Genomic DNA, 25926 nt, shown 5'->3' on the forward strand with positions numbered 1-25926 from the left:
TGTTAATTTATTTGAATACCACCACTGTCCAGGCTCCTTCAGTCACTTAGGGCTCTCCAGTCATTTATGGCATGCTTTGATTATTCAGGATCTCCCCTGTCACCCTGGAGGCTTCAGTCACTGAGTTCCCCAATAACAATCAATCAAGAGGCTCCAACTTCTCTCTCTTGACTCCATCCTCACCCCCCCCACATTCCCCAAAGGCTCTCAGGAATCATCTTGTAGGACTAGGTCCCTTTAGATGAGCCAAGGGCCAGAGGGACTTGAGATTCATCTCTCACCCACACAGGAGAAGCCATCCCCAGAGAAACCCTCTCGGCAGACACAACGGTGGGAGCCAGGAGAATTTATACAGTCAGCATTTATGTGGCACCCATGGTCTTCCGTGGCACATTCGTCCAGGTCTGAAGAAGAATCATACAGTGACAAAATGAATAACTTGAAGGTGGGTAAAGGGTCAGCTCTTCCAACCCTCTTAGGTGTCAACTGAGAAACTGAGGTACTTGTCCAAACATCCCCAGGTTGAACATGGCAGATCTAGGATTTGAATGATGGTCTTCTGACTGCAAATTAATTGTCTCACCCAGCCCAACTTGACCTCTATACAAAGCAGGAGACCCACATTCCCACTCTCTAAGGAACGGAGTGTTCAGAGATATGGACACAGAGATGGCAGTAGACAGACCAGTGCCACCCCATTTCTTCTGTTCTCTTTATACATCTATCCTTCCATCTTGATACCTCTTCCCTGCCCACACACATTGGCTTACCTTATCAGCCCCTCAAGACTTACCATGGCACTTGAAGCCATCACCAACCCAACCTGACTGGCACATACAGCGAAAAGTGCCAGGCACATTGACACAAGAAGCCCGGGCATCACAGTTGTGGGCCCCAACAGCACACTCATCGATGTCTACAATAGAAGGAAGAACAAGGAGAGAAGTAGTGGGGGAGGCAACGACAGCATTTCTGATCATCCCAGGGAAGAAGACCCAGGGTTTTGGAGCCAGCCCTGGAAGTGATGGAGCTGAGGGTTGAAGGGTGGTACTGAATTTCAGATATTCTGACCCATATTGACTGTATTTACCTGTACAACCTGTTGTGCCCTTTTTGACAAAGTAGCCCAGCTGGCAGTGGCAGATGAAGGATCCCTTGCTATTCTCACAGTCGCCATGGAGACAGATGTTGGGATTCAGGTCACATTCATTCACATCTGAGAGGAAGAGTTTCTGAATTTCCTGCTGGAAAATCTCCTCTTTCCCTGTCCTTTCCCCCTGCCTTGGGGGAATGGAGAGGACCCTCAAAGCTCCTGGGCCAGGAGCAGTGTAGGATGTGTGTACTTCAGGGAGGGTGGGAAGGATGATGGGAGAGATGTTGGGATGGGAGAGGAGGCAGACAGGATAAAAGGAGAGTATCCTAGAACCCTAAAATCACAGAGATCAAAATCTTAGATGCTGTACAGTCCAACCTCTTATCCCATATAGAAATTCCCTTTGTGACCTTTTTCAGCCACTATTGGGATACTTAGTAAAGGGAGTTCACTCTTTCCTGAGGTATGAGTAAATTTTTTTACCCTTTTATTGTGAGAAATTGGCTTGTCTACAATTTGTCCTTATTGAACCCAATTTTGCCTTCTGGGGTCAAGCAAAATGAGTTTAAATTTGACCTAAGCCTTCAGACTCAGTATGACCAGTTGATTCAATGAATCCTCCTATGTTACAGCCCTTAGACCCCTTGCCTCCCCGCTGCCCTCTTCTTGCTGGTTCCCAGCTACTCCATGTCCTTCCAGAAATACTGCCCCAGAACTGACTATTGTATTCCAGGAATGTTCTTACAGAATAATAGTTGTCCTTTGATTTTTAAAATTTTTTTATTTTATTCTATTTTTTTGTCCTTCAATTTCAAAGAAGACTACACCAACCAAATTCATGATGTAATATTTGTACATTATGTTTACTATTAGTGAGGGATATATTGTGCAAAGACATCCTTCTCACTTGCCTTTACTAGAACCATTTTACCCTATGGTCTAATTTGATAGAAAACAGGACTTCTGGTGATGGTCTGAATGCTGCAGGAGTCTTTGGCCCCTGAATACAAATTTTTCCTCCTCCAAGGCAACTCCAAGGTGCTCTGAGTGGTAGTATCTCTGCTTTCATCCTAGTCCATGGCTCTTAATTCAGACTAAGATTACATTAGACTTGGGGCTGTCATGCCATATTGATGACTATTATTGAATTTGTGATCACCTAGAAACCATGCCTACCCCCAGCTCTTCTTCACTATCTGTTCTTCCTTATTTCTGTTAAGCCTAGACCCATTTATGCTTCAGTGGATAGGAGGGAGTAGAAGGGGCAGAAGAAGAAAGAGGCAGGGGGAGAGGAAGATAAAGTGGGGTACAGGAAAAGAGGGAGCTGAGAATGTATAAGCAAGGTCTCTTACTGGTCTGTGGGCAGTTAAGTAGAGATTTCTCCCCTCTAACCTCCCACCCACTGAGTTCCTGAAGGGTCAGAGGAGAGAGCAGAGCTGGGAAGACTTTTCTGATACATAGCCAGGTTGAGAAGTAATAGGTAATGTTCCAGATCATGAGTCAGAATTGTTGAGTTTAAAAACTAGTTCTGCCCCTGACTCACTGTGTGACTTCTCTTTTCCCCCATCTGTAAAATGGGAATAATAAACTAGCCAGTCTCCCTTCCATTTCAAAGACAAGATGAGAAATGAAGGTCAAAACCCTATCTAAAGATGTATGTATGAAGTCCTTGTTACTTCTGGAACCCCCTTCCCACCACGATCACCCTGAAATCCTCACCTATACAGGTCTTCATATCGAGGGTGGCCATGAAGCCATCGTAGCAGAGGCAGCGGTGCTGACCAGGCACATTGGTACACTGGCCCCCATCACAGATGTCTGGGTTCTCCTCACATTCGTCGATGTCTGGGGTGGAGGGGAGGAGGGCACAGGTTAGGGCTGGCAGCCAGGGAAGAGGCTGGGTCTGGGAATGAGTTTGGGGTTGGAGCTGGCTAGAGTTTGAACTCAGGCAGAGTCAATGGTCTTTTGTTCCAGATGAAGAATTTAAGGGATAACACTTAAATTCCTCTAAGGAAGGAGATGGGTAGGGAAGAGCTATGGTGAGCCAAAGCTAGTGACAGGAGGTTGAATGGGGCCGTTCAACTGCAGCACATCTCAGGAACTATATCTTCATAGAATTCCCAGGGAGGAGGAATAAGAGGGTGGAGACCACCACTGAGGTACCAGAGTTCTAGGCCAGAATAACAAAGGGGAATGAAGTCCAGTCCATCTCAATGCCAAGGGAGAGAAGCTGCCAAGATGTCTAAGAGCCAAAGGACCAGTGGCAGATTGATAAATATTCTCCATTAACTCCCAGAGAGGAGAAATTTTCAGGCAGGGTATGACTAGGGAAGGGAGAAAGTTCTTCAGCCCCTGCTAGAGAGCCATGCTTCCCCCATTCTGGGGATTTCTCCTTAGTCTTGCCCTGTCTTGCTTCTCAAACTTTCCTGAAGCTGGGGCTGAATAGGGGATTTGCTTTGAAAGGTGGTTCACTCTAAGAACCAAGATTAGAGAGAAAAGGGAAGGGCTAACTTGGGGGTGATAGGAAGTAGATCACTTCCATGGGCTTTAGAATTCTCTGGTCATCTTTAAGTTCTAAAGCACCCTGGGAGAAAGGACAAAGATAGGGGTTTAAGTTGGACAAGATCCAGAAAGAGAGACAAGGCATTTTGTATGGGAATCTTGTCTTTTAGCTTTAGTTTTGCCTTCCTTGGTTTCTTGCTGAGTACAGATAAGCATGGAAAGGTCCATTTGGTACCTTGGTGGTACATCTAGAAGGACCCCTCTCACATCCATCCCTCTTCAGCTGCTTGTGCATAGTCATGAAACCAGAGGCCTCTGGGAAGGTCTAATCCTCACCCTCATCCCAATGGGGCCAGCCCCTCACCACAACCCTGAACTCTCAAAGAAGGTCCAATTTTGACAACCTGGCTGAAAGAGAGTTGGGTTCAGGGGCCAGAAACCACAGGCCCAGAGATTTAGAAGGTTTAGAAGTGGGGGGGATTCCCTGCTCTGCTCTTGGAGGGATCTGGGGGAGTGGGAAGTTAGGTTTCCAGCTTTCTTTCATTCCTCTCCCAAAGATCTTATCTGTTGACTGGCATGCCCATTCCTTCAGCCCCACCCATCTCTTGCAATCAGGTTTCCCTGACATCAAATGTGAAGAAACAACTGACCTTAGCACCTTAGTTATCAATAACAAATATTTAAAATTGGAAACAACCCAGATGGGGCTGGAAGACGGGAGGGAGGGCAGGGTGAAAAGTTGGCCGCCTCTCCAGAAGTGACTTCTTGGTGTCCTGAGATCATCTTTGGCAGGGGCCAGGGTCCATGGCTCCTTGTGGCCTACATGAGACCCATACTCCTCTACATTTATCAATCTTATTTTCATTCTGCTCAACCACAACAGCTTATGATGGCTGTCCTTGGGATAAAACACCCTGGTTCTGTGACATAGGATGGGCTGGGGCAGAATTGGTCTGAGGAAGCACATGCAGGAGGGCAGCTCACCTCACCACTGAAGGTCAGCTCCAGGTCACCTACCTGCACAGGCCCTGCCATCGGGCATCAGGGCATAGCCCTCCCCACAGCTGCACTGGTAACTGCCTTCTGTGTTGGTGCAGTGAGTCTCACAGCCCCCATTTCCTACACTGCACTCATCCGTATCTGTGGAAGACAGAAGGTGAGGCTAACCTTGGAGCCAAAGGTTAGCAGAACCAGCATCCAGGTTGATGGGGAGAGGGGAGAGACTGAAGGAGTAGGAGGGGGAAAGAGAGTGCAGTGGGATATGCTGAGGTGGGTGGGGATGATTGAGAATCATGACTAGGAACTGGAGATAGGGACTGTTCTGCTTTCACATCAGCATCCTTAGCATCATGGGTAGCACCTGGTTGCCCACAATAGGACCTTAATAAATATCTGATAATTTTTAAATAAAATATTAACAAAATAATAAATGTTTTTAATAAAAACCCAGCAGAAACTTGTAAAATTCGAATGAGTTTCAAGATTAGGAGAGTTTATAAAGACTGAATCCTCTGAGATTTGAATGAGTTCTAAATCAGGAGAGTTTTAAGAAGGCTCCTCCCTTCTTTGTAGACTGGGGAAGAGGGGGATGATGGCTGTGGAACCCTGTAATTCATGTTAGATTCGGCTCATGTTTTGACTAATTTTGATGAACTCATTCCTCCCCCCTTTTTGTTAAAAAGGATATATCTCCTAGAAGGAAAACAAGAGTGAGAGAGGGAGACCCCGATACAGGGGATATAAAAACAAAAGATCTCCATACAGATGAAAATAAATACAAAATAAAAATGCTTGTTGAATTGAATTGGGATCAATTCAATTGATGTGAATCAATTCAATTGAATGGGTGAAAGTAAGGATGAGGTAGACTAAGGCAGATCATGGGATAAACTGAGGTAGAGATGTCAAGATGAGGGGATGGGTTGGATAAACTGAGGTAATAAGAAGAAAGGAGATGGGGATGGGAAAAAATGAGGCAGATAGGATAGGTTTTGGGTGGGGTAGGGTGGAGTTAAACTGAGGCAGAACTGGAGTAGAATAATTGAGACAGGGATGGGGACAGGATGGAAGGAGGATAGATTAGGGTAAACTGAAAGACTGAGATAAGGGGGACTGGTAGAACAGAGGACTGGCAAAAGGGCAAGTGACCTGTCTGGGTTCTGGGTCCTGGGTGCTGGGGTTCAGGAGCTGGTCTCACCTATACAGCCCTGTCGGTCCAGGGTAGACTGGAAGCCAGTGTCACAGGCACACTGATAGGTGCCAATGACATTCACACAGCGTCCATGCCGGCACAGGTTATCTCTGAGGGAGCATTCATTCACATCTAAGGAAGCAACAACCAAACAGCTGGGGGCCAAGGCAAGGGCCAAAGGAGTCATCCCCGAGCCTCCTGCCCACACCATGCCCAGGTCACGCACCCTCACAAATGTTGCCATCAACTGACAGCTCATGGCCAGGAGGACACAGACACTGATAGCTGCCATCACTGTTGATGCAGGTCCCTCCCCGGCAGAGCAATGGATCCCGAGCACACTCATCAATGTCTGGAAGGAGAAGCAGATGGGACAAAGTCAACCTTAACCAGGGGTAGAATGGGTTAGATACTGCAAATAAGGTATTCACAAGATGTCAGGTCCCCCACCTGCCGCAAGATATCTGCCCACCCACCCCCCCAGTCCCCAATTCCATCTGAGATATTCCCTTGGGTTCAATGACAAAGGGTTTGGCAGAACAGGTAATATCCTGGAGCCTCATTTTCTTATCTATAATGTGTTTGTGCAAGGTGGAATGGGGGTTAGAGCACTATCAATGGAGTCAGAAAACCTTGAATTCAAATCCTAACTCGTATACTTCCTAGATGTGTGACTTTGGGCAAGTCACTTAGCTTCTCTCACCCTCAGTTTCCTCAAACACAAAATGATAATAATAGCACCTTCTTCTCAGGAAGAAATAAAATAATTATTTTTAAAGTTCTTTGCAATTTTTAAAGGGTTATTCATCTTTCTCTGCTTCCATTATCTCACCCTCCCTCCTCTCTCACTCCTTTCTTCTCTCCTCTCTCATTCCTTTCTCTCTTCACCTCTCCTCTCATCTTTTTTCCTCTCTTCTCTTTCCATTTTTCCTTCTCTCCTCTCTCATCACTCTTCTCTTTCTTCTCTCTTTTTTTTTTTTGCAAGGCAAATGGGGTTAAGTGGCTTGCCCAAGGCCACACAGCTAGGGAATTATTAAGTGTCTGAGACCGGATTTGAACCCAGGTACTACTGACTCCAAAGCCAGTGCTTTATCCACTGCGCCACCTAGCTGCCCCTCTTCTCTCTCTTTCTCACTCTTCACTTCTCCTTTTTCTCTCTGTTCTCATTTCTCTCTATTTGCTTTCTTTTCTTTTTTCTCTCTTCTCTCCTCTTATTTTTCTTCTTTATCTCATTTCTCTTTTTAGTTCCCTCTCTTCTCTTTCTTTCTCCTCCCTCTTCATCCCTCCTCTTCTCTTCTTTCTCCCTCATATACTTTCCTTTCTTCTCTTTATCCACCTCTCTCTATACCTCTCTTCTTTCTCCTCTCTTTCCTTTCTTTTCTCTCATTTCTTCTCTTTCTCCTCTCTCTACTCTCATTTCTCTTTTCTCACTCCTCTTTTCATGTCTCTCTGTCTCTCCATTTCTGTTTTTGTCTCTCCCTGTCTCCCCTTTCTAGCAGATTATCTCTAAAACCACTCTGTAAAATTCTGAGTCAAGGCATTAACTGGGTGACCTTGGAATGCACTTCCTTTTCTGAGCACATTTTCTCATCTGTGAAATGAAGATAATGTTTGTCCTACCTACCTCATAGGATTGCTATGAGAAAGTGCTTTGTAAATCTGTTTCTTGTCTTATTTCATTTTATTCTCTTTCAGGAACTCTGTGTTCCAATCAAATTGACCCTCTGGCTGCTTTTGAGGTTGGCTCCAGTCTACATTGCAAGACTTACTGTACATTACTCAATTTCACACATTCTACTTTTCAGCTGAATGGAACATTCCAGTTTGGTTGGAATAAAGAGTCTAGGAGGGAATGTAATGTGAAATCAGTCTGGAAAGATAGGTTGGAGCCTGATTGTAGAGGGCTTAAAAGACCAAACAGGAGAGTTTGTATTTTATCTTAGATGTATTAGCAAATCATTGAAACTTCTTGAACAGAGGAACTCCAAGGTCAAAACCATGATGTGGAAATATCAATTTGACGACTTCATGAAAGCTAAATTGGAGAGGGGAGAAACTGAAAGCAAGGAGACCAATCAGAAGGCTGCTAAAACAGTCTCAGAGAGAGAGGATGAAGGCTGAACAAAGGTGGTGGCTTTGTGAAGGAAGAGAATGGACCAGGTATGAGGGGTGTGGAGAGAAATCACCAGGGTTAGGCAATTGATTAACTATGGGGCCATGACAAAGAGGACTTTCTTGGAGGAAACAAGTGATAAGGATAAAAAAAAGAATAATTACTCTCATTCTATACTTTCTAAATGTATAAGATGAAACTAAGAAGGTCACCTTGGGAAACGGAGAGCAGGGACTGGGAAGGCATGAGAATTATAATTATTTGTTTTATTAATAAAATAGTAACATATTCACATGGCACCTCAAAGTCTACAAGCCCTTCAAGTTCACATATTGCCTCTCTTTAATGTCACAATGGTTGTCTAGAGAAGGATATTCTCTTTGCCTCAGTTTCCTCTTCTGTAAAATGGGAGTAAGTGGACCAGAAGATGATTAAGAAACCTTCCTTCTCAAAATTTATGATATTCAGTATTGTAATTTCCATTTTACAGATGGGGAAACCCAAGTCAAGAGGGGACAAGTAACTTGTCCAAGGTCACATAGTTAATTAGAAGCACAACTACTAATCCTGTCTCCTAACTCCAAATGCAGCTCTTTTCAATGTATCAGAATCACAGAAACTATGAGTTGGGGAAAAATATCAAAGGCCATCCAACCAAACTGGATCAGAAATCTTCTCTGTCTCAACAAGTGGTCATCTAGGGTCAGCTGGAGACTTCAAATGATAATAATAATCAATGACCTCTTGAGGCAACCCATTCCATTTTACCTGAGTCTGATTATGATGCCTTTTGGGTGTACACATTAAGGTCAGCATTTCTGAGGTGGGGGTAAAGAGGGAGTCCTCTTTGTCTCCCCCAGGAAATATCTTAGGGTCCTTAGGGGATGGATTCCTTGGTTACAGTTGATGGTCTGAGTTGAGAGGCAGCTAACTAACTGTAGACAAACCACATAATCCCAGGTAAAGATGCTAACGATGAAAGTAACACCTCCCTCTTCCAAACCACCTTAAAGTTCACAAATATCCTTCTTATTCACAAGACTAGGATTATTATGCCCATTTTGCAGATGAGATAGCTGTGCCTCTCTGAAGTCAAAAGAGAATGGGATTATAGATTTAGAAATGAGCGAAATTTTTGATTCCATCTTCTACTGTCCTCTTTGGCCAAGACATCATATTAAATGGCTGAATTCAGATTTGGAGGACCAGGTTCAAGACCCAGCTATGCCATTGACTGTTCCTGTGACCTCTGATTTCAGTTTTCACAACATAAAATGAGAGTGTTGGGGCCCCTGCCCGTTATAAATCTATGAAACTTTTATTTATACCCTCTCCTCCCATTTACCTGTTTACAATTTATGTCATTTAAAATGGCTGGAATCCTTTTTTATAATAGCTATGTGGTGGCATAGTACAGCAGGAAGAACTAGGTTCATATCCTATGACTCTGGGCAAGTCACTTAACCTATTTGCTTCAGTTTCCTTGTTGTATGGTAATAATGGTACCTACCTCCTAAGGTTGTTGGGGGGATCAAATGAGTTAACATGCAAAGCAATTTGCATATATCCTTACTAAGATTTCTTCTGGCTATGATTTCTATGATCCCATAATCCTAATATTAACTTCCCAGGAATCCAGGCAAATGGCCTGGATCTGGGATGCATCTAGGCTCCAGGAACTGGGCAAAGATGCCTGTTAGAAGAGAGGTGTCTCTAAAGAAGATATCTTTAAAGTTGGACTGGGCCCGACTGTGTAACTATGAACTGTACTTTGCTAAGTCATGTCAAACTTGTGCTCTGAGATTTTTCAAAAATAGTCAAAGATGCATTTTTGAATAGTTGGCCTGAGTGTGATGCTGCAAGTGACTCACTGCAAGGAGGGTAGGTATAGAAGAGAAAAAGGCTAAGAACTATCAATGCCTAAGAACTATCACTGCCTAACAATATAATAAACAGAATTTATATGGACTTTTCAGATTTATAAAGCTTTTTACATGTTATTTAATTTGATCATCACAACTATTGGGTAGGTACTATTATCATCATTCCATTTTATAGATGAGGAAACTGAGGCAGAGAACATTTAAGTGATTTGACCAGGATCACACAGCTAATAAATGTTTGAGGCAGGATTTGAACTCAGGAGTCCTGGACTCTAGGTTTAGTACTCTATCCATAGCATAACCTAGCTGCACAAGAAAGAGGTTCCTCAAGATTCAGGTGATGGTCTTAGAGGTCATGGAGAAGACAGAAACTTAGGCAACCATTAACTGGTCTAACTTTCCAGGAGTGTTCTATGACTTCATGAGATAAAGCTTTCCTGAATTTGTGTGTGTGTGTGTGTGTGTGTGTGTACATCTTCTTCTCCAGTCATATTTTTGAGCTCTTTTGTGATGAGAAATCTCAGGATAAGACTTTATATTCCCACCCCTGATCCCATCCTACCCATGCAATTCTTCATCATCATAAAGCCACTTTCATAACCCTGGAAACATTCGCATTCAAAGCTTCCCAGAGTGTTGACACAGGTTCCATGGCCACAGAGGTCAGGGGAAATTCGGCACTCATCGATGTCTGGGAAGAGAGGAAGCACTGGTCATTGCAGGGGGAGAGGAGACACTGGTCATGGAAGTGTCACTGGTCATTGGAGAGGGAAAGGAGACATAGGTTATGGAGGTGACACTGATTACTGGAGGAGGAGAGGAGACATTGATCATGGGGGTGTCACCAGTCATTGGAGGGAGAGGAGACACTGGTTAAGATCAAGGAGAGAGTGGACAAAGGAATCAGAAGAGACAAGGACACAGTCATTGTTTGGATAGATGAGAAGACATCAGTTGTTATCTGGGGACAGGAGATATCAGTGTTTTGAAGATAAGAGATATTGACCAAAAATCAAGGTGAGAAGAGAATGTTGGTCAAGGTGGAGGGAAAAAAAGTTCTAGTTTGTGTCAAAAGAACAATGTCTGGGAGGTATCTACAAAAACCCCACAAAATCCCTATGGATTACTTCTAGGTCCTCCTTTGTGCCTCTGTGGACAGAAATGCCGGAAACATACCTGTGCAATTCCTCTCCTGAGCATCAAGGGCGAAGCCATTGCCACATACACAGCGGAAGCTGCCTACAGTGTTCCTGCATGAGCCATGGGTGCAGAGGCCTGGGAAGGCCTTGCATTCATTCACATCTTGTGCAAGGTTGAGGAAGGGGAGGAGGAGGAGAAAATGGGAGAAGTTATACTTTGTCTCTCAGAGAGTCTCCTTCCCCATTACCCAAGTCTTATCCTGTGTCCTCTTACCTTTGTAGAAAGGCCGGCCAGAAAGGAAATCCCTGCTGGCAAAACCAGGACCCCGAGGGCAGATGATGGCGAATTCTGGGGAGCCAGGTTCTGGGCATGCCTCACAGTCAGCACCCCAGGCAGCCCCCACGGAGCAGCAGCACATGTCCATACGATACTTGCCCGACAGTGGGGCAAGGCATTCATCTTCATCCCACTTCAGGTAACACTGCTCTACCCTCACATCTGCTCAAGGTGAGGGAGAGGAAAGGAGATGTCACTGTGGGTCACATCTGGCCTTCATCATCTTCCTGTCTCTGGAATTCCTCTGCATCAACTCAGTGCTTGCCCTCCTGTGTACTTCCTTCTCTCACTCTCTCCTCTTCTCTTTCTCTTCTCACTTTTTTCTTTTTCCTTTTTTCTCTCTTTCCCTTCTCACCTTTCTTATTCTCTTTTTCCTTTCCTTCCTCTCTCTGTCTCTCTCTCTCTCTCTCTCTCCCTCCTTGTGCTCTCTTTCTTCTGTCTCTCTCTCACACACATGTATACACACACAAGATCAGTGTATATGTGTATATGATGAGGCACAAAAGTTAACATTTAGTTTTGCTTTGTAAGCTTAATATTAATAAATTAATAAATACTCAGTAGCAGACTACTTTCCTGAGGCTATAGAGGACCTTGTATACATAGGCAGGCACAGAATACATACTGATTGGAGTGAATATTCAAATCAAGGATCGTACATAAGAACAGAACTAAAGTATAATCTAGGAAAAGTGAGAAATCAAGAATGCCCATGAGATCTCTATCTGTTCTGGTTATTTCCCTAAAGAAGGGAACCCTACTAAGGACTTGTGAAGATGCCAGGATAGAGGAGAGCTCCTGTGACCCCAGGGATTGCCTTCCTGTGCTCCTGGGCAGTGATCCCATGTCCTGGTGGACCAAGCAAAAATGGTGTCCTCACTCACCTACACACACTCGTCCTGTGCTATCCAGGGTCAGTCCCTCGGGACACTCACAGCGGAAGGAACCAGCAGTGTTGAGGCAACGTCCATTGGGGCAGACACCCGGGAAGACCTCACACTCATTCACATCTGGTGATGGGGCAAGAGAGACAAGAAAAGGGGGTAATTGAGGGTGGTGGTGGGGTGCATAAAAAAAGACCAGAAAGGGCTTGGGGATGGAGTTACGTGCTGTGAGGACCTAAAGACAACTTGGAACAGAAAAGAAGGTTTGGGGGATCTAGTTGAGGTTCACACGGGTTTTCTTTTGCAGTAAGATGTAATAACAGTGACCTGACAATGGGGATGTGAAGACAAGTGAAGGCTCACTACTGCAAGAAAGAGAACAAATGAAGAAGGGATAGGGAAATGCCTTCAGCAAAGGTGATACGATCTGGAGAGGAGCACCTTAGGAATGGTGGCCTACTAAAAACAGAATAAAGAATTGTCTTTCTCTATTGTTTAAAGGCTTACAAAGTGCTTTTCTTATAACAACCCCAGTGAGAAAGGCAGAGAAAACAGTATCCCTTTCTTAAGACAATTAGGGAAACAGAAAATCAGAGAAGAGTAGCCACTTGCCTATGGTCTCACAATTAGGAAGGAAAGGAAGAAAGAAGGGAAGGTGATGTTCACCAGGTCTGGTATTCATGGCCCCAACCTTAGGAAAGTACTGGTCTTCTTGCCTTTACTGGGGTAAGGATGGGAAGGGGGAGGGGGAGGGGAGAGTTACCTTCACAAGTGAGGCCTTTCATCCTGGCAAAACCCCTGGAACAGGCTGGGTCTGGAAGGAACAGAAGGAAAAGAATTTACACTGTGGGTTTCCACTCCTCCCTCCCCCTAAGCAGGTTGACCCAGATGTGAGCTCCAAGTCAGCAAATTCTTCTATTTAACCCTCATGCCCCACTCCAGGCTAGAGCCCTCTACAGAGATATGGTCCTCGGCCCATATGGTCAGTGACAGTCGAAGAATCATGGATCTGAAGCTGAAGAGAAACCGAGGCATCACATGGTTCAATTCTTTCATTTTACAAATGAGAAAACTATCCCAGAGAAGGGAAAGGACATGATAAGAGTTAATAGAGGTTGTGAGTGGCAAAGTTGGGTCTCTTTAGCCTACCCTCTCCTTAAGTCCTCCTCATACTCCTCAGTCTTCCCAGGTACCCCTCTAGTCCCAATTACAGGACTCACTAACCTTGGTCAGGGCAAGACTTTCAACCCTGGAAAAACCTCATCCCTCTGTCTTAATGAGGGCTCACTGAGAGACAGCCCACTACTATGAAGGCCCCCAAGATTGTGGGGGCATCAGGGCTGACCCCAGCCCCTTCCCTAGCCCCAGAACCAAGAAACAATACATCTTAGGTTTAGGAGGGACTGAAGGGGACACCCAGCTGAAGCTAAGCAGGAATTCCATCTATAACATCATTGGCAACAAAATAAGTTTTCCAGACTCTGCTTGGAGACCTTGAGCAATGAAGAGTTTGCTATGTCACAAGGTAGACAACCATTATAGCCTTGGATTGCTCTCCCTGATAGGAAGTGTTTCTATATATACTAAACTTGTATTCACCTTTGCTGAATCTCTTCTTTAGCCCCTATAGTCAGCTCTCTGGTCTGCCCCCTGCTTTGGAGCTACCACTTACCTGTCTCACAGATTTGACAGGGGCTACCCCAGGCAGCTCCCAGGGTGGCACAGCACTCAGACCTCAGTGTGGCACCATTGATGTTGGCTTCACAGCGACCATCCTGAATTTGTAGCCAGCATGTGCCTTTCATGCTATCTGTGTGGCAGAAATAGTCAATGGAGCAGAGGTGGGGTTTGGAGCCCTCACTGAGGGTCCTCCATCCACCACTCACATGAGTATGGAGGATGGGAAGATGGATGGCTGTTCCATCAGGGAGAAGGTTAGTAGTGCTCACCCACACAGACGTTGCCAGCAGGGTCCAGTCGGCTGCCTGGGGAACATTCACAGGCAAAGGAGCCTGCATGGTTACGGCAAAGGCCATTCACACATGGGTTGGATAGGCACTCATCAATATCTGTGGGAAGAGAGGATTGGGTGCTAAGAACAACCCCAGGGATTGGGGAAGGCCCTCTGTCGCCAGAGAATCTTTGTAGGTCCTGGTCCCAGGCCCAAGCTCAGCCCCAGCCCCAACCTCTTGCCCAAGATGATCAAAGAAAGCTCATCACTCAGTAACAGGAGACTAGGATGTCCAGGGTCACATGTGTTCTTGCAAATATACATGTACAAGAGTGTGAAACCATGAGTGTGTAAGGGTATATGAGAGTCAATGTGTGTTTCAGTGGGAGCTCAAGTTTGCATAGATCATAGACTAGGGTTGTGATGAACCTAAAGTCCATTTTACTGAAGATTGAACTTGAGATGATTAACAAGAAGAGAAGACGGGGAGGCTAGGTGGCGCAGTGGATAGAGCACCAGCCCTGGAGTCAGGAGTACCTGGGTTCAAATCCGGTCTCAGACACTTAATAATTACCTAGCTGTGTGGCCTTGGGCAAGCCACTTAACCCCATTTTCCTTGCAAAAACCTAAAAAAACAAAAACAAAAACAAGAGAAGACTCAGGAGCAACTTGAGATCTATCTCCAAGGATCATGGGACCTCAAAAGGCATTGAGTCTAACCTCTTTATTTCATTTTTTTCATTTTTTAAGGTTTTTTTGCAAGGCAATGGGGTTAAGTGACTTACCCGAGGTCACACACCTAGGTAATTATTAAGTGTCTGAGACCGGATTTGAACCCAGGTACTCCTGACTCCAGGGCTGGTGCTCTATCCACTGTGCCACCTAGCCACCCCAACCCCTTTATTTCTGAGAGGTTAGATGACTTGGTCAAGGTCACATAGCTTATAAGGGTCTGATTGAAGTTGAATTTGAACCCAGGTCTTTCTGACACCAGATATTCCCCAATCCAGAAGGACCTTCCTGTAAGAGGGATTTTGGCCTGATGTCAGCAGAACTGAGCTGATCTAGAGTAGAATGATTTATCTCAGGAGGTGGACGCTTACCATTGTCTGGGTCAGTCAGGCAGTGGCTAGCTGGCCACAGGACAAGAGAGTTGGAAAAGGGAGTCCCTGGCAAGGATGGGATGGAGCCAGAAATCCCTTTGCCTCTCTTTTAACCCCAAGACTTCTAGTAAACACATAGTCAAAGATAGGTGTGTGTGTGTGTGTGTGTGTGTGTGTGTGTGTGTGTGTGTGTGTGTGTGTGTCTGTTACTGTGCAAGCAGGGAACATGGCTAGGTACCTTCACAGGAGTCTGTTTCAGTCTTGAAGGTGAATCCTGTGGGGCAGGTACATGTGTAACTGCCAGGGGTGTTCCGGCAGAGCCCGTTATCACAAAGGAGGCGGTTCAGGGCACACTCATCCACATCTGGGGAGGAAATCAGGAAGGTTTATGGGTATAACACAAGAAGATGAGTAAGACTGGAAGTGGGATTAGGAAGGTCCAGCTCCCAGGTATGGGAATGACTCCCAACCATCCTGTCTATGGCTCCCAGCTCTGCTTTCAGTTCTGGCCAGCCCAGTGTCTCAGCTTCCTCTAACCCTGGTCTGGGTGAACACTCAGATACCCTGGTTCCACCAGGGAAGCAGGACTGATAGAGAGAAAAGAGAATGGGGGATAGGATGGTGAGGAATAGGAAGACAAAATTAAAGAACAATGGAATAGGGGTGTGTGTGTGTGTGTGTGTGTGTGTGTGTGTGTGTGTGTGTGTGTGTGAGAGAGAGAGAGAGAGAGAGAGAGAAACAAAGATAAGAGAATCAGAGAGACAGAGACAGAGAAACAGAGAAACAGAGACAGAGATAGAGTCAGAGAGCCAGACAGAGACAGAAAGAGACAGAGATAAGACAGAAAGAGAGTCAAAGACAGAGAGACAGAAACATAGAGAGAGAGAGAGACAATAGGAACCAAGGAAAGTGGGGTAGGGACAGTGAGATGATGGAGTATGGGGAAAAAGGGAAATGGAGAGTGTGGTGGGTGGACAGGAAGAGGCCTGGGAAATGGCACAACAGAGATTAAGATTTCCCTGAGTCTTATTCTAAAACTATTTTTTTTTTTTTTAGTTTTTGCAAGGCAGTGGGGTTAAGTGGCTTGCCCAAGGCCACACGGCTAGGTAATTATTAAGTGTCTGAGGTCGAATTTGAACTCAGGTCTCCTGACTCCAGGGCTGGTGCTCTACCCACTGCACCACCTAGCCACCTCTATTCTAAAACTTGAAAGAGAATAATAACTGGTTAACTAATACTCCTATTGCACCTTAAGGGGTTGGGGGACTGTGAGACAGAGGAAGAGAAGGCTAGAAGGAGAAATGAGCACTAGGGGATGGAAAAATGAAGGGGGATGGAAAGGGAAACAGATGAATGAAGAAAATAGAACTGAACAGGAGAGTATCAGAATGGGGAGGAAAGGTTAACAGAAGGCAAGAATACTGGGGAGCTAGGGGACAATGGAGTGGCATGAAGGATGGGGATGCTGAGCAGTGCTAACTCAAGCTTTTACATACCCACACATTCCTTGCCAGGAGGATCAGCCTCATAACCCAGGTGGCAGATGCATCGGTAGCTGCCCCGAAGGTTCTCACATACACCATTGGGGCATATGTCAGGGTTCAAGGCACATTCATTGATATCTGGGGTAGCAAAGAAGCACATTTATTATTTAAAAGCCACCCAAGTCCTTCCCCCCCCCCCACTCCCATGTCTTCCCCTCTACCTCCACACTTGGCATATTTCCTGTAATATTCCCCTTTCTGCCCTGAGTCTTATTCTTTGTGTGTGTGTGTGTTTTTTAATAAAAACATTTTATTTGTTTTTCCAATTATATACAACAGTGGTTTTTACTATCATTATTTGTAATCTTTTGAATTTTACAATTTTTCCCCAAGTCTTGCTTCCCCCCTGCCCCAGAAAGCAGTCTGATAGTCTTTACATTGTTTCCATGGTATACATTGTTCAAAATTGAATGTTGAGAGAAAAATCACATCTTTAAGGAAAAAAATAAAATATAAGAGATAGAAAAATTACATAAAGCATAAGATAACTTTTTTTAAAAAAAATTGAAGGTAATAGTCTTTGGTCTTTGTTTAAATGTCCAGTTCTTTCTTTGGATACAGATGGTATTCTCCATCGGATACTCTAAAATTGTCCCTGATTATTACACTAATGAAATGAGCAAGTCCATTAAGGTTGATTATCACCCCATGTTGCTGTTAGGTGTACAATGGTCTTTTGGTTCTGCTCATCTCTTTTGAGTCTTATTCTAAAGCTTGAGAAAGAACTAACAGGAAACTATTCAGTAACTAATACTGTTATCACCAAATACTATCCTTCTCCTTGTAAAAAAAAGTAGAGGAACTATTTCAGAGGTTAAATAACTCTTTCAGTCCTTACCCTCAGTCAACTTCATCACTTTGTAATTTTTTTATTTTTATTTTTTGTTTTCTGCAAGGCAATAGGGTTAAGTGACTTGCTCAAGGTCACACAGGTAATTATTTAGTGTCTGAGGCCTGATTTGAACTCAGGTCCTCCTGACTCCAGGGCCAGTGCTCTATTCACTGTGCCAACTAGTTGCCCCCTTACTTTGTAGCTTGTAGACTTTTAGACTTATTCACCTAGGGATCAGTGGCAAAGTCAGATTTTTGAACCTAATATTTCTTCTTTCCATGAACAATTCTACTATGGTTAGATGAGAAAATAGCTCCAAGAAGAAGCCATTGGGTGTGTTTGTGTTTTTAATATTTTATTTCTTTTCAAGTTTCAAATTTGGGAATTTTGCACATTTCATACAGGGAAGAAGGATTTGGCAGCAGCTGTAGCCTATTCTTACTAATGGCATTTCCCCCGCCATTCAGCACAGAGGGAAGAGATCCTGTCCTTTCTTTAAGGACTTGGCCTTACTTCAGGACTTTTCACCCACTCCATCTGGTTTAGACTAGATCCAGGCAGGATCACAATCCTACACACTCTCGACTTTGGGGTTCCTGGTTAGCTTACACTCACCTCTGCCATCTGCTGTTATGCCAAGGCCACTACTGCAGAGAGCCTGGAATTCATCTGGAGAAGAGAAGAAAAAAGGGAAGAGGGACAGGGACCTAGGTTCTAGCCCACTGATCTGACCACAGGCTTACCTATAAAAACCATGCTTTTTTCTTTTCTACACCCTGAGACAATAATCTCTTCCAGAGTGTGAGCAGCCCTTGGAGGAACCTCTAGATAGCAAAATCCCTAGGGGAATGACTGTCCTCAGAATAGTAAACTCCCTTCCAGCAAATAGTTCCCCCCCCCCCCAATCAAAGTTCTCCTATTAGAGAGTTTAGCCCATATGAAAGAAAGTCACCCCACCCCAGGGTGTCTGGAGTCATAGATGGCACCAGGAACATCCCAAATCAATATCAGCCTCTGAGGACTCTAGGGGCTGGAGGCAGGGCTAGAATTAGCAAGGGTCATGAGGGTAGAGAAGGCAGAGTCTGACCAGAGTTCTTGGATGGGCAGGGCTGGCAGGGCTCTCCAAAGCCATGGTCAGGGCTGGTGCAACAGCATTCAGACTTCGTGACAGCCCCAGGAAATGGCCGGGCACAGGTGCCCTTCTTGATGGCCCCATAGCAGGTGCTTCGCATGTGAGTGTCCACACAGACCCGACCATCGGCTCCAATGGCCAGACCACCCACACACTCGCAGCGGAAGGAACCTTCTGTGTTGATACACCACCCATTCATACAGATGCCTGGTGTCTCACACTCATCGATGTCTGTAGGGAAAGGACAGGGCAGAGAGGGCTTGCAATTGAGAGACCTCCCCTGTGGTTGCATAGGGCAAGAGAAGAAGACAGAGAAGGGCAGGAATGGGGCTCAGGCCAGAAGAAGGGTAGGATGAATAGGGTAAAGCTAACTCAAGAGCAATGCCAAAGGATCCTCACCTGCTCTGCTTCCATCCTGTGCCTCTTCCTTTCCCCACCCCTCCTCCCTTCCATGTCCCCGCCATCTTCATTCTTATTTTGGCCTTCCATTTCTTCACTCCTTATCTTTCTTTACTATCCCTCCTTCCTCCCATGTCCCCACTATTGTGGGGACTCTCCATATCTCCTCTCCTTTTCTGTCTTCCCTGCCCTGATCCTTCCTCTCTAATTTACCTCTTTCTTTATTAACCCCCCTCATCTCCTTAGTTTTTCTCTTTCTTAATTCTTTCTATCTTCTCTGTCCCTCCTTCCTTCCATGTCCCCACCATCTTCATTCTATTTTGGCCTCTCCATATCTCCCTTCCTTTCCTGTTTTCCCTGTCCTATAGATTCTACTCTAATTTCCCTCCTTCCTTACTGACCCCTTCTTCCTAGTTCTTCTTTTTTCCAAATTCCTTCTTGCTTCCTGGTCCTCCTTCCTCCCATGTTCCCACCATTTTTATTCTGTTTTGACTCTTCCATATCTCCCCTCCTTTCTTTCCTACCTCCTGTCCCTTCCATTTTGCTTCCCTCCTTTCCTTTCCCATCTTCTCACACTCCCACCTCCTCTTTCCTTACTCTATGCTACTTCCATTTCTACTCTTCCTTCTTCTCCTTAAGGCTCCTTTACCTTTCTCTTCTTTCTGAACCTTTCTCCTGCTTCCCTGTCCTTCCTCCCTCAACCCCTTGCACCAAGGTCTATACAAGGTCTAACCTGTTATCTTATATGAACCTTATATGAATTTCAGAGTATGTGGTCATCCAGTTTTTTTCTAAAGAACTCTGAAGATGATTTCACTACCTTCAACAACACAGCTCCATTTGCTTTTTTTTCCCCAAGGCAATGGGGTTAAGTGACTTGCCCAAGGCCACACAGCTAGGTAATCATTAAGTGTCTGAGGCCAGATTTGAACTCAAGTACTCCTGACTCCAGAATTGGTGCTCTATCCACTGTGCCACCTAGCTGCCCCTACAATTGCTTTTGATAGTAAGTTTTTTCCTACTGAGCTAGAAGATGCCTCTCTAGGATCTATCTCCATTGCTGCTATTTCTCCTGCAAATGGAACACGTTTAATCTCTTTTCCACAAGACTGTCCAGATTAAATACCCCCTTCCAATGTTCCATTCTAGTTCAGTCATTATATGTATCTGACTTATAGAAATAGCAACACAGAACCAAATCTTCCAGGGATGTTGGAGATACATAGCATCCTGGATGAACACTTCCAGAGGCTAGAAGTTTTCCACTCTCAACTCAAAATGTATTAATGCCATTGTGTTTGAAGAACCTAGTCAAAACTAAGAGATTTAGAAATTCATTGTGATAGCTCAGGCAAAAGGTGATGGGGGCTTGTATGAGGGTGCTGGCTATACAGGAGAGATGCTGTAAAAGTAGAAAGAACATGTTTTGACAACAGATTGGACATCTGAGGTGATTAGGCTTAAGTCAAGGTTGTATGCTTCTGAGTATTCTCCTATTCAATAAATTCGGTGGCTCCCTATTATCTCCAGGATCAAATATAAAATCTGTTTAGCATTTATAGTTGTATTTTACTCCCCCCTCACATACTTTATGATCTAACAACATAGACCTTCTTGCTTTTCTTCTCATACAATACTATCTTCTGACCCTGTTATGCCTTTTTTCCTGGTTATACCTATGACTCAAAGAATCCCTCCTTTGATTTAAGCACTATTTTCTATATGAATCCTTTCCTAATTAATTCTGGTATTTATTTATTCTGCACATACAATATATGCACATTGATAAAATAAAAGTTCCTTTGAAAGTGAGAATTGTTTCATTTTTTTTGATATCTCTATGCACAGTGCCTTTCAAATAATTGGCACTTAATCATCACTTATAAATTGATACATTTATGATCCCTCCATTCTCACTATCTGCTTTCCCTGCATCTCTTTGTTCATATCATCTTCCAATAGTGGAAAGGATTTTCCCACCAACCTCTTCTTTTAAAGTCCATTCTTTCCTTCAAGGTTCATCTGCAAGGCCCAGTGCCAGTATCTCCTTGAAACTTTCCTTGACTTCTCCACTAAATTAAATAAAACTCTCATTCCTCAAATTCCTCCACACGGCAAAGAGTTTCTAATTGGAGGAGATCTCAGAAGTCATTGAAGCCAACCTATGTCAGTAAGCATCCCTGAATGGGGTTTAGTATTTCAATATAGTCTAACAAAGGTAGAATATAGTGAAATGATCAAAACTATCACTTTTTTACAGGTGATATGATAGCCTACTAAGAAAACTCTAGAGAGTCAATTAAAAATTAATTGAAACAATTAACAGATGAAATAACATAACTCATCAGTTTTTCCTGTATATTACTATAAAGCCCATCAGGATGAGATAGAAAGAAATATTTAGTTAAAAATAATCACAGAACATATAAAATATTTGGTAGTCTGTTTAATATTGAGAAGGCATATGGATACAACTATAAAACACTCCCTATAGAAATATAGATAGATTTGAGCAGTTAAAGAGATATTAATTGCTCATTTTTGGTACCTAAATAATGAAAATAATAATATCTAAGTCCCTTTACTAATTTAGTGTCACACCAATTAAACTATCAATGAATTAATTATAGAAATAGAAAAACAAAAAAATTATATTGAGGGGATAAAAGCTCATCTCAGGCAGGAGAAATAAGGAAAAAAGTGGGGGATAACAGAATGAAGTCTATCAGGACTAGATCTCAAACTATATTATAAAGCAATAATTACTAAAACTATTTGATACTGCTTAAAGGATAGAGAATTCAAACAGTAGATCATGTTAAACCAGTGCTCAAATTCTCCTTTAATTTCTCCTCTTCCCTGCCATTAATGGGGACTATAAAAAGTGCATCAGTTCATACTCCCAGGAGAGACAGTGAAACTTAGTTTCTGATGCTATCTGCTTCATGAGGTGCCTTTCCCTATAACTTTTAGCAGGGAAGGGTAGAGAACACTAGCCCCTCAGAGCCAAATGCCAATCACTGAAATCTTTTGTATGATTAGAATTCTCATACTCTGGCCTGATAATACAGAAAACAGAAACAAATAAACATTAAAGCAGCATGTTCAATAAATCCAAAGATCCTATCTTCTAGGACTAAGACTTACTATATAATAAAAATCTTCTGGGAAATTTGAAAAGCAGTCTGACAGAAATTAGGTTTAGATAAACACCTCATGCCAGATATCAAGATAAATTCCATTCAAAATTGCATTTTGAAAATATAAAATTTAAATTTAAAAATTTAAAAATCATAAATTAGAGGATCACAGAATAAAATACCTATCACATCCATTTATAGGGGAAGAGTTCATGTCAAAACAAAAGATAGCACACCAAAGGATGAAATGTACAATTTTGATTACATAATATTTATGTTTTATCACAAAAAATTAATGCTATTAAAATTATAAGGTAAACAATAAATTGGTTGGGAGGAAGCCCTGATAAAACTCTGATATTCTCTAGATAAGAAACTTTTGTATCATCAAAAGATATTAAAAAGGTATATCTCAAAGGACAAAAAAAATTGAACTAACAACCATCATATGAAAAAATATTGCAAATTACTAATAATTATAGAATTAAAAACTGGAACAATCCTAAGATCCCATTTCCCATCTCTCAGATTGGCAAAGATGATAAAAAGAGAAAAATAAAATTGTTGGAGGAACTGAGAAAAAAATAGACATTAATACACTGTTGGGAGAGCAGTGAACTTGACTAGCAATTCAGAAAAGCAAACTTGGAATTATGTTCCAAAAGTCACTAAATGGTACAAGTTCTTTGACACAATCATGCCAAGATTGGGTATATACTTCAAAAAGGTCAGAGAAAGAGGAAAAGGATCCATATGTTTCAAAAATATTTATAGCAATTATTTTTGGAGTGGGAAAGATGATGTTTGTCCTTTATTCTTGAAGAAGACCATGACATCAGGGAGGTGATATCATGACAAGCATATGAATTAGATTTGAGCTAGGGGTTGCTGTATTAAGTCACCAGTCCCACTTTTTCCTCTAAAGTTATATGGATCCAGTGGCCAGATATGAATCAGGACAATTGTCTCCCCAGATGGGAGACAATCAGGGTTAAGTGACTTGTCCAAGGTCACAAAGCTCATAAGTGGCAAATGTTTGAGGCTGAATTCTAATTCCTATCCTCCTGTCTTCAAGGTCAGTACTTTATCGACTGTACCATCTAGCTGCCTAGTGGAAAAGAACTGAAAACTATGAGGGCTGCCCATCAATTAAGGAAAGGCTGAAAAACTTATGGCATACAAATGTATTGAAATATTATTGTGTCATAAGACTTTGTTCTTGGTTTGGAAAGTGAAGAGTTGGCAGACACAGTTCAGAAATCAGCAACAAATATAAACTTGGGACTCCAAGGAGGAGTTACAATTGAGAAAGAACAATCACTTCCCTCTCATTGTTTGTGGAAAAGAGGAAAAAAGTCAGGGAGATCAATCAAGCAATTGTAATTATTGTAAATTGTTAGATGTTAGATGGTAGATCTACAGTTTGAGATAAGCAGTACCTAGAGAATAATTTATATAACAATATAACAATAACATAGTGAAGAAAAATCACTAAAGAAAATGGGAAGAATTTAGTCAATTAAATGACCAGCCTCGATTGCCAAGGTTTGGTAAGATGCTGGCCATCTCTCCTCTTGTCTTTAAAAAAGATTGGATATGACCAATTTGGTGATTTATTTTGCCTTACTAGTAGTATTTGATATTTTCTATGGGGTGAAAGGCATAGGAAGGTTGCAGAGAAAAAAAAAGGTGGCTAGTATTAAGATTATCAATGTGGAAAAAAAAGAAAAAAGAGTCATAGAAAAATTAAAAAATACATAGGGCAGAATAGATTAAAAGGAAATACAGACAAGCAGAACAATTTTGAAAAGAATATGTTGAGGGGCAGCTAGATGGCACAGTGGATAAAGCACTTGTCTTGGGTAAGGAGAACCTGAGTTCAAATGTGACCTCAGACACTTAATAATTACCTAGCTGTGTGACCTTGGACAAGTCACCTAGCAAAAGCCAAAACAAAAAAAATTAATATGTTGAATTTTTGATCTACTTGGAGGGGGTGTAACTTAACAGCTGTGTGAAGGAATTTTTTCCCCCTGGTTTATGAAGCATACAGAGATGCTCATGGAGTTGATAGAGTTCAAAATATTAAATGAAATAAAAGAAAAAAAATCAGCTGGCACTTAGCTAAGATTTCTCTGAACACTTAAAAAGTGGCCCAGTCTCCCCATCTTAATTATCTGTTATTTATCCTGCCTGGAGCTTGCTTTGTACATAGCTGACTGCATATTATATTCCCTATTAAACTGTAAGGTCATGGAGGGCAGGGACTATCTTTTACCTTTCATTTGCCAGTGGAAAAATAGTAGTACTCAAATAATCAATGTTTATGAAGTTCTTTAGTCTTTGCTTATATACTTCCTTGGGGTTTTTTTTGTTGTTCTTTTTAGGATTTTTGCAAGACAAATGGGATTAAGTGGCTTGCCCAAAGCCACACAGCTAGGTAATTATTAAGTGTCTGAGACCAGATTTGAACCCAGGTACTCCTGACTCCAAGGCCAGTGCTTTATCCACTACACCACCTAGCCACCCCGCTCATATCTTTCTTTTTTTTTTTAGGTTTTTTCAAGGCAAATGGGGTTAAGTGGCTTGCCCAAGGCCACACAGCTAGGTAATTATTAAGTGTCTGAGACTGGATTTGAACCCAGGTACTCCTGACTCCAAGGCCAGTGCTTTATCCACTGCACCACCTAGCAGCCCCTATGCACCACCTAGCCTCCCCTGCTCATATACTTTCAGTGAGAGACCACAGCCTCCTGAAATGTATCCTTACAAATTTCATTCATTTCTCCCAGTTCTGTGTGCTGGTGCCAACCACAAGTCTTACACCAACTATTGGAAGAGTGCTCTCATATCTCTTTTCAGGTTTTTGATTTTTTCTTTTGCAGGCTAAATATTCCCAGTTCCTTCAACAAAGCCTCTTTTGACTTTGTGGGTCAATGGGGATGGAAAAAGGGAAAGGTTGGACCCAGGTGGGTATTTGAAGCAGCCCCAGACCACCCACCCCCACCAAGGGTCCCACTTCAATTGGGTTACCTACAGTCCTGAATCATCTCTCCGTAACAATTGGTAGGCAAGGATTTTGTTTCTCTGAAATTATGTTTCTCATGGCTCTCTGGGGATTCTCTGCATGCTAAAAATACTTGGATAAACCATTAAGGGAATAGAAGAAGATCCAGGGTTACCTCCTAGAATCAATCTCCTGAGTTGTGTACTTGAATGATCTCAAGACCCATTGCTGTTTCAATTACTTTTTTTTGTATACACTCCAGCCTATCACTATCCATCCTAATGTGGTCCTTAGAACATACTTTAGTACCACAGATATGATCTGACCAGGTAGAACAGAAGAATATAATTTTCTTAAGTTTGTATACTCTTTTAAAGCAGTTTAAGAATGATATGGTTAAGTAAAAATCATAATCATAATAGCTTTCTTGGTTACATTATCATGCTGTTGACTTACATAATGTGCTTTGGGTCTGCTAAGCCATCTAGATCATTTTCAGAACAACTTCTTTCTAGCCATACCTTCCCTGCTTACTGTATATTTGACACAAATTTTATTTGATTTTTTTGTTTTTGTTTTTTGGGGTTTTTGGCAAAGCAATGGGGTTAAGTGACTTGCCCAAGGATACACAGCTAAGTAAGTATTAAGTGTCTGAGGTCAAATTTGAACTTAGGTC

At 42.8% G+C, this 25926-nt stretch overlaps 1 protein-coding gene across 1 annotated transcript in view; it reads right to left on the minus strand.

Annotated features, from left to right (window-relative positions):
* The window catches only part of FBN3 (fibrillin 3), a 106484-nt gene that overhangs the window by 46781 nt on the left and 33777 nt on the right, over nt 1-25926 (minus strand). Inside the window, exons 14-31 of the mRNA XM_074205012.1 lie at nt 18660-18935; nt 18188-18241; nt 16693-16818; nt 15435-15560; nt 14092-14211; nt 13815-13952; nt 12906-12956; nt 12143-12268; nt 11196-11420; nt 10959-11084; nt 10345-10473; nt 6013-6138; nt 5793-5918; nt 4613-4735; nt 2813-2938; nt 1091-1216; nt 794-916; nt 282-404 (exon numbers count right to left, since the gene is read on the minus strand). Coding sequence (XP_074061113.1) covers nt 282-404; nt 794-916; nt 1091-1216; nt 2813-2938; nt 4613-4735; nt 5793-5918; nt 6013-6138; nt 10345-10473; nt 10959-11084; nt 11196-11420; nt 12143-12268; nt 12906-12956; nt 13815-13952; nt 14092-14211; nt 15435-15560; nt 16693-16818; nt 18188-18241; nt 18660-18935 — 2370 coding nt within the window. The remainder of the gene's footprint in view (nt 1-281; nt 405-793; nt 917-1090; nt 1217-2812; nt 2939-4612; nt 4736-5792; nt 5919-6012; nt 6139-10344; nt 10474-10958; nt 11085-11195; nt 11421-12142; nt 12269-12905; nt 12957-13814; nt 13953-14091; nt 14212-15434; nt 15561-16692; nt 16819-18187; nt 18242-18659; nt 18936-25926) is intronic.

This window comes from Macrotis lagotis, chromosome X (assembly GCF_037893015.1).
Source record: "Macrotis lagotis isolate mMagLag1 chromosome X, bilby.v1.9.chrom.fasta, whole genome shotgun sequence".
Lineage (NCBI taxonomy): Eukaryota > Metazoa > Chordata > Mammalia > Peramelemorphia > Peramelidae > Macrotis > Macrotis lagotis.